Source organism: Cynara cardunculus (genome assembly GCF_001531365.2).
Source record: "Cynara cardunculus var. scolymus isolate 2C chromosome LG 13, CcrdV1, whole genome shotgun sequence".
In the NCBI taxonomy this organism is placed as follows: domain Eukaryota; kingdom Viridiplantae; phylum Streptophyta; class Magnoliopsida; order Asterales; family Asteraceae; genus Cynara; species Cynara cardunculus.
Genome location: NC_037540.1, coordinates 41,307,855 through 41,317,075, shown reverse-complemented (window position 1 = coordinate 41,317,075; position 9,221 = coordinate 41,307,855). Strand labels below are relative to the sequence as shown.

The 9,221-nt window shown below is 32.8% G+C and overlaps 1 protein-coding gene across 1 annotated transcript; it reads left to right on the top strand.

Annotated features, from left to right (window-relative positions):
• Window positions 1–786: 786 nt before the first annotated feature.
• On the top strand, window positions 787–3,431 carry LOC112525780 (cytokinin riboside 5'-monophosphate phosphoribohydrolase LOG5). Its single transcript, XM_025136047.1, has 7 exons — window positions 787–897; window positions 1,816–1,913; window positions 2,004–2,034; window positions 2,137–2,236; window positions 2,316–2,386; window positions 2,601–2,744; window positions 3,330–3,431. The coding sequence occupies exons 1-7, from the start codon at window positions 787–789 to the stop codon at window positions 3,429–3,431; spliced, it is 657 nt and encodes a 218-aa protein (XP_024991815.1).
• The last annotated feature ends 5,790 nt before the right edge of the window (window positions 3,432–9,221 follow it).

The following is a 9,221-nucleotide window of genomic DNA, read 5'->3' as shown; positions in this document are numbered from 1 at the left end:
AATCCGTTTAATGTGAGAAGGTGAGTGTATGTGAGGGGGTGAGTGTATGTGAGGAAAGGAAGGGGTGAAAAAGTGAGATATTATAGATAAAAGTATCTTGGTCATTTAGTATTTTAAGACTTTTGTTAAATTTGCTTTATAAGATAGTATAGATAACATCTTTTTGAAATGTTTTAAAAAGAAAATGAAAGCTACAAATTCTACATGATGCAGAAAACGAATCTATACACGACAAAAAGAGAGCTATAAGACACTTCAAGTAAACCCGATGAAATGGACATGACGAAAAACAAACACGGCCAACCAAAACCAACAATTAGTCACACCAAAGGTAAACCTAGCTAACGTATGGTCGTCATTGAAACCTTAGCATGCTTCCATTATCAATGTAATATTAATCAATTTAAAATTAATTTTGCGATCAAAGTATCCATACAAACTCAAATTTGACTCGAGACTTTTCAGAAGAATGCTACAATTGTAATTGGATTTTTAAAATGAAAATGTTGTAATTAATCAAATAAAAATGAAAATGCAATGAATTACTGTTTCATTAAAGTAAAAGGTAATTTCATGTCAAACTTTTAGAAGAAAAAAGAGATTTTCGTATCTATATTTATTTATTTATAGGAAAAAGAGTATTTAATAAACTTAATTATATATTGGGGGACTATATATACCAATTTATTTGTTTACCCTGTCATAATAATATCCATGGTGAGTGGTTAGGGTTCATCTTCATCATCATTTCGATAAAAACAGATAAAGCTCCCAAGAAAATTAACAATGGAGAATGAGAATAAATCAAGATTCAAAAGGGTTTGTGTGTTTTGTGGAAGTAGTTCTGGGAAAAGAGATGTCTATGGAGATGCTGCCATTGAGTTGGCTCAAGAACTGGTATGACTTGTTCCATGCAAAACACACACACACATATATACATACATATTGCTTCACTGTAGATTCTTTAAATAATAATAAGAAACACACATATATGTACGTATGAGGGCGGTTTCTTATTATTCATATTATGTTTTTAGAATCTAATCTTCAATCTTCTAAACCAAAACCCTAATGGGGGCACTTGCATTTTGATTCACATTGGTTGTTTAGATGTAGTTTGGTAATCGAATAGTGATCATTGAAAAAGAAAATCTTGAATATATATATATATATACATATATATGTATGTATGTATGTTTGTACGTATATGTGTGTGTGTAATTAGAGAAGTCTAATGTCAAAATGAGGTGTCTTTTTAACTTCAAAAATCAGAATAGTTTTTGAAAGTATCCATATATAATTTGAATATAATGTATATCCCTTTAGAGTAAAGATGAGTCATTTTGGCCTCAAAAATCAAAATGCATGTACGATACAGAAAAATCTTGAATATATGTGAGACACATACATATATACATGTATAAATGATAGAGATAAATACATATACACATAAATTCATGTATGTTTGTGTGTCGAAGTAAAGATTAATAACCCGGCTTGATTTTGCTATATTTGATTTATGTATGAGCACAAGCCATCTGTTTTATAAAGTTTAAGTACTAAATCTTTCAGAAATATATGTATATATATATATATATATATCTAAATGTGATTGTATAGTGTGTATAATAGTATTAAAGATGAATATTTAGCTTTAAATAAGTTCACATGTCATAAAATACTTTAAAAACTTGTAAATGAAGATAAATAATTCTTATTTCACATAAAAAGATTCATAATTTAGGATTAGATGGTATATATTATTATTATTAATTAATAATTCATCTGTTCTTAAATCTTAATATATGCTTGAAGGTAGCAAAGAAGCTTGATCTTGTGTATGGAGGGGGAAGCATTGGCTTAATGGGTTTAGTTTCTCAAGCTGTTCACTGTGGTGGTGGTCATGTTCTTGGGTATTTATTATTTATTTTCCTTTTTTCAGATTCAGATATATTTTCTGAAAGAAAATGAGAAACATTCTAAAAGAAATGCTTTTTTGGCAGGATCATACCAAGGGCTTTGATGGGGAAGGAGGTAATAATGCAATAATATAATTTAACTTTTTTTTAAAAAGTTAATAACAATATTTTTTGAATTGTTGTTTTGATATTTATTTACAATAATAATATTGCACAGAAAACTGGTGAAAGCATAGGTGAAGTTAAAGCTGTTGCTGACATGCACGAAAGGAAAGCTGAGATGGCCCGCAACTCCGATTGTTTCATTGCACTACCAGGTCTTTTCATCTTGAATCATCATTGTACAACTCTTTAAAGCACAACATGCTTACAACGTACAACTATTAAAAGCTGCAGGTGGATATGGTACTCTTGAGGAGTTACTTGAAGTCATTACTTGGGCACAACTTGGAATCCATGACAAACCTGTAAATCTTGCTGTTAACTTCTTGACTTTTTAAACCTTTCTCCAAACAAGAAGTTTCTAAATCCAGACCAAAACCCGCAATGATTGCTTGTACTTTATGGAAAAAAACTTGGTTCTTTGACGTGGATTTAGGATTTTTGGATGTTGAAAAGGGTAAAACTTGTTGAAAATGATTGAATTTTTTATTTTTTTTTGGTGGAAATGGTGATTTACAGGTGGGTTTACTGAACGTTGATGGGTACTACAACTATCTGCTCACATTCATCGATAAAGCAGTAGATGATGGATTTATCAAACCTTCTCAACGTCACATCTTTGTCTCTGCACCAAATGCCAAAGAACTTGTTCAGAAACTCGAGGTTTGTGTGTTATCATCATCATCCTCATGGATCATGCATGCATGTTATATTCGTACAACTCTTTTATGCAGCAGATAGGTTTTAAAGAGTGTGTTACGTGTATATATATATGTAGTTATGTATATATAAGTTGCACTTCCAACTCCTCATATCATATGCTTCCATTGATTGCTTTTTGAATCAAAAAAGATTGGTTTTGGTAATGAAAAGTAATCTACTTTTTTCATTACAACTTTCAAGGCAAATGATGATTACAAATCTTTAAGGTTGGTTCTACTTTTTGCAGTAATCGTTTTCAAGTTCAATCATCATCTTTTCATTGGAATGAGCTTCGTTGATCAAGGGGTAAAAATGTAAAAGTGGTACTAGTTTAGGGGGTTAAGTGAAAAAAGTGTCTGGTCAGGGGTTAGGAAGCCAATAATTGATGAAATGTTTGATAGAAATAGGAAACACTACAAAATGGGTATGCAGTGATAAAGAATCTTACAATCTCTTTTTGTTGTTTTGTTTTCGTCTGTATCTAATTGTCATAATAAACGTTTTTTGTGGTCTTTTTGTAAATTTGAAAAACATTGGGGGGACCAGGAGTACATCCCTGTAAAAGATGGAGTGATTCCTCAGGTCAAGTGGGAGGTGGAGCAGGTTGGGTTCAATGCTTTACATGCTTCTGCTGAAATTGCTTTGTAGTCAGGAACAAGGTTTACTTTCTGAAGGGGGTTTTTGAAGATTATATAACTACGTATATATATATATATATATATATATATATATATAGTTATATATATATATATATAGTTATATATATATAAAATATGTTTTTGGTTTGGGATGCATTAAGTTGTTGTATGGTACAACTAAGTAACGTAATTAAGAGTTGTACTGTATGAATACTTGATGTACAATTACAATCATGCTATAATGATTTGTACTTTATATTCTGAAAGTTGTATTCGTAATCTTTGCATGAAAGAATGTGAGATGTTTCTCGTTATCGTTATTGTGTTTGTAAAACGTATGCTAAAAAAAAAGATTTGATGATAGTTCCGAGCAAACCGGTTAATTGATAAGGATTGGTTCTTGCCAGGTTCTTTTGTAACTATACTGATCATGATTCTTAACCAATTCTCTTGGTGTAATCGGTTATGACTACTCTGGCATTCGGTTCCTAAGACCTTGATCTTTTTAGTTGGATTTTACTTTTATTATTATTTTTAAATTAGTTAATTAATATTCTAAATGGTCTTGCCTTTTACCAACTTATTTTAAAAGTACTTTATGTACTCGTTAAAAAGAAAGTGTACTCTTTGCTAATTAAAATTGTGACTGGTCTTCGATAGCTGATTTACATTCAAAAAATTGTTACGGGTCATGGGTCTCTAGTAACCGGTCTAGGTCCTAGGCCTGAGTCGTTCCCAATCTTGGTGGTAGGGGTGCTCACGGTCCGGGTTGATCGGTTTGGAGCCGTTTTAACAACTCAACCCAATGTAGGCGGTTTGAAAATTTTCAACCTAACCCAACCCAAACAAAAGTTCAACCCAACCCAACCCGTTCGGGTTGATCGGGTTGTGTTTAAACAATTTAAAATCACATAAAAATAAAGGAAACTTTCCTTTGATATACGACCGACCGGCGACCATTCAAGATAATATGCAAGTTCATCAAATATTTAGATATTACAATAAAAATGTTTAAACCAAATGATAATACATCAATCAACAACAATAGTTTTAGACGTTTCCAATCCCGATGCTTTCGCTTTCTTGACGTTGAGGTTAGTCATGTCATGATTGTCATCTACAATTCAAAGCTAAAGTTAAGGTCGGGTTCATCGGGTTGTCAGGTTGGTCGGGTTTTTTTGGGCCTGACTCGATTCCAACCCAATAAGGTCGGCTTGGCTAATTTTTTTATCGATCATGCATCGGGTTACCTCGGGTTGGGTTTTTTTTAAAAAAATTGGGTTGGGTTGGTGGGGTTCATCGGGTTTTTGAGCACCCCTACTTGGTAGTGTTAGGAGGTGTTTGGTTTGACACAATGATATTGAATGATTTCGATTTTGTAGAGGAATTTGGAATTGGAGTGATTTGGATTTGAAAGGATATTGATACGGGGTAATCAATGTAGTTGCCTCGATAGATCTCCAATGTTTCTAATGTGTTATAACTGTGGGCATTGGGTAATCTCCTATTAATATCACTCTTACGTGATGGCTATCATTAATCTATCCTATTGTAAAACCATGCATTGACATATGATAGTAAATATGTCTGCAATGGTAAGTACGTTAAACTTGCATTCATACTGAGAACATGTAGTACCATATTGTTCCTTGAAGCAATTAGAACGCCTATTTCAGGGATACTCATTCAGTGCTAAAGTGGTGCAACCTCATCCTTTTGAAAGAAAGATCGATGACTCGTAAACATGTATGTATTGGTGGGAAAACATATGCGAGTAGAATTCTTGATAGTTGACTAATTCAAGCATCAACTCATTTGTGAATAGTGTCTTAATCTTCTTCATCTCCATCCAAACAAATAGATATCGCCTGGAATCCCACAATTTCCATCGCCTATTACATCTTGTGTATGCATGATGTACGAATGTAATATCCTGGAATTGATAGATATATGGATGTGAAGTGGTAAATTGTTGCTGATAATAGGAACTATGCCTCGTTGACTTTTGGTGCTCATTGTTAGTGTATATTATTCGCTTAGCCCACTTGTACTTAGATCTTTATACGTAGTCCAACCCATTGTAATGTATTTTGATATATAACCCTTGTAACTCCCATTATTCAATAAGGAAAATCATTTCATGTATTATTCATAACTTCAAAGTTGATAACTTTAGATGCGTTGGAATAATTACGTCTACGAGGTCTTTAAGAAACTAGTCAATTTCCCCCCCTAAGAACTTGATCTTTCAAGGATGGTCGCTCAAGAGTGGATCTACTAACAACAGGTTCACAAACCAAAGTTTTAGATTGCGTGATTATATCCTTCAACTTCCTCATTAAATTTGCTGACTGCCTGTTGAATTTTTCTCCAAACATTTGAACGTTCTCCTTATATTGAAAGTCGTCATTATTTAGAGATACAAAGCGAGGATTTTTTTTTCCTAAAATATATTTACCACATCAAGTGAAATGGTTCTCCTTGACATAAATATGGTGCTTGTCATGTGCACATGAAAACCCATAACCTGTAAACAATTTACAACCACAATTTTCAGAAAATATGCTAACACTGTAATACCGCTTACATTCATTGAAAATTAAGTCAAGTGCATAGATTAAAACTAAAATCCAAATTTTTTGACAGTGCGGTCTGTCAAATCGATATCTCTTGACAATTTTGCTTTGTTCAAAACTTGATTTGATTGATGTGTCTTGCGCTTTAATTACCCAATGAATATAAGAGATTTTTTTATTTAATTTTTCTTGTGAGGCCTCCAAGTATGATTTTAACTTAGAATGTTGACTTTTGATAAGAGCTTGTTATACCCCAATGGACATATGATAAGAGGAACCACAAAACAAGTATACAATATGGTCAAATATCGTCTTTCAAGTAACGAAGTGGTAAAGTATTGATTATCGTCTGCGAAGATTGTAGTAAAAGCTTGATAAAAGTCTAATGAAGTAAATAATTTCAGATGATGATTTCAAAGACTTCAAAATTCTAGCAGACATTGTTATAGCAATATTACATCATGTAGTCAGTCATAACTAGTTCCACCATCTATTTTCTGGGTATTCCTCTCAGACTTCAACCATTGCACTAATGTTTTAGTTTTCAACTCATATCTCTATATGGTACCAGGACCCATGGTAGTACGAAATGGTGTTCTCAAAATATATTGATAAAGAAATTTCTTTGTTAAAAATCATACCATTGAGCCGATTTCCATATCATCCAAGTTTATGTGTTCAAAGTGGCTCATCTCTGAGTTCACTACACTTTAACAAGTGATCAACCCATCGAGAATTTATCAGTTTGAAAAACATAAACAAGAAATTTCTTTGTTAGCAATTTTTTCAAGTCTATTTCTCATATCATTTAAATTGATGTGGATTCGGTGGCTTATCTCTAAGACCACGACACCTTAACACTTTCAAAGTGATTAATGTCAAGAAGTGTCATTGTTTTTATAAAATTTGAAATAAAATAGTGGAACGTTGTTATTGGAAAACAACGCCCACTTTTCTTTGGTTTAAAATCTCACTGTTTGTCTCACACCCAAGTTAATGGAATTAACTACTCATGAAAGCAAATTGCAAGAAAAGTAAAGACGTGAATTTAAATGACTGAATGTAAAGAGCAAAAAATAAATTAGAAAGAAAGTAAAGACAACAATGTAATGTTACAGCAATGAAATGTAAAGTGCAAGCATTAGAAGAAGTAGAGAATCAACTTTAATTTTTAAGAGCTAAATCATACGTAAACTGATTGGAATGATCAAACAAAAGACCTATACACCTCTATCTATACAAGATAGAGAGGAGAAAATGACGAAATCCAAATAGGTGCCAAAGTACAATTAATGGAAACATGACAAGCACAAAAGTTGCGGTCCTCTAGAATCTTCCCAATAGTCATCAAACATGATTTTTAGGTTACGAAAGCTTGTCCTCTTGTTTGTTTTAGCGATTGGTCCAAAAAGTTCTCCAAAAAGCTTAATCTAAGCATATTACTACTACTGCATGGATGTTATAGCATAAAACAGCCTGTACATAAGCTTAAGTTAGCAATATTCCATTGGTGCAAAAACATGTAAATTACTTAATTTAGCTCCATGAAACAACAAATGGAAAATAACATGGTAAAATGAACTCTGGTTGGGATGAAAGATAAATAAGCTACCTAAAAAGTAAAGAAACAAGTGCTTTATACATTGAATAATTAATGTATATCGACTTTCAACTCTATTTGTTGTGTGATTTCCAAAGTTTAGATATTCATCAACCTAAGCGATTACAAACATCTCCTTATACGGTGTCAACCGTATGTTACTGGAAACACCTGAAAAGGTCAACAAACTTATGTCAATATTATGAGTAATGAACGTCATAACTTTACTAAAAACATATATCTACAATACCTGGGTTGTTGCTCCAATATGCTTCAAGTTGTGCCAAATTGTATGTAATATCATTTTGGAGTTTGAGATTTAAGTAATTGTTGCTATGCAAGGTAAAAGGAATCCACGATTGATGATCGTGTATCGATGGTTTACAATTTCACAAAATATTTTAATAAATGTGACATTTATAAAGTAAATAATTTGGTATATGGAGAAACCACTTTGCATGCAGTAATCAAAACCAATTTTTTATCTCTGGCTATGACTATGACTATGACGCCTGAGAAAATGCAATCATGTATTTTGGACTTTAGACACTCTAATGCCGCAAGTATAATTTGATTCATTTTCTTGACGAACACAATCGGTTGAGTGTCCCAAATTACGCACCCACTCTGTTAAATCTTCTCGAGAAGTAAGTAGCTTAAATAGATTTTTTTTGCTTGAACTTTAATTTTTTATTTTCACAAATATCAATAATATAAAATAGAAGAATTCTGATTGTTGGTATCAAATTTTCTCCATACCATTTGCATATTTGATGATCAAAGAGTGATGAAATAAAAGTGTCTATAAACTGAAGGTAGATAGAAATCATAGAGGAGAAAAATGAAAGAAGATATAAACGAAAACAAATGAAATATTTCGAATAACTTTTTTATTCTTCGAATCAATAAGTTTAAAATTTGATGTATCAAATAATGGAGAATATAATAAACGTGTATGTATAGATTCAAAGAAAAAAATACAAGAAAAAATAACTGATTTCATTTCGATAATATATCCAAATTAACTTAAACGCAGATTTATATTTTGTTGGAAAAATACAAGAGGGGGCATGAAAATGCAGACATAAGGGTGCGTTTGGTACGTTGGACAAGGTGGGACAGGACAGGACAGAATACAATTGTCCTATGTTTGGTGTGGTTTTATGTGGGACTAACTAGAACAAACTAGAACAAGGGTGGGACAAGATTGTCCACCCTTTACCCATGGAACTAAGTAGAACAAGAAACTTTTTACCACTTTACCCTCAAAAACCTCATACGCATACCTTCCTTCTTCCCCTTCACTCTCCTCTCCTCCATCGCTTCCACCGCTCAACCGGCGTTCGGTGACGGCGACTTCCGATGGCCGCCGCTTCTCCGATGGCCGCCGCCGCCGCTTCTCCGATGGCCGCTGCTGCTTCTTACAGCAACTACATCACGAATTTGAAGGAACTCTTCAAATATYTTTCTTCTTATTTCATGCAAGTAAGGAATTATATTTTGATGGTGGTTTCGTACTCGATTTCGCCAACAACTTGATTAATTGAAGTACTTATTAGGGATTTTAATGAAGTATTATGATTTATTTCGAGAGTTTACATTGATTATCACTGGGGGTAAATTG

Coding starts and splice junctions, on each gene's coding strand:
- LOC112525780 (XM_025136047.1), top strand. CDS start 787: ATGGAGAATGAGAATAAATCAAGATTCAAAAGGGTTTGTGTGTTTTGT. Junction 1,914..2,003: donor GGTGGTGGTCATGTTCTTGG/GTATTTATTATT, acceptor CTTTTTTGGCAG/GATCATACCAAGGGCTTTGA. Junction 2,035..2,136: donor GGGCTTTGATGGGGAAGGAG/GTAATAATGCAA, acceptor AATATTGCACAG/AAAACTGGTGAAAGCATAGG.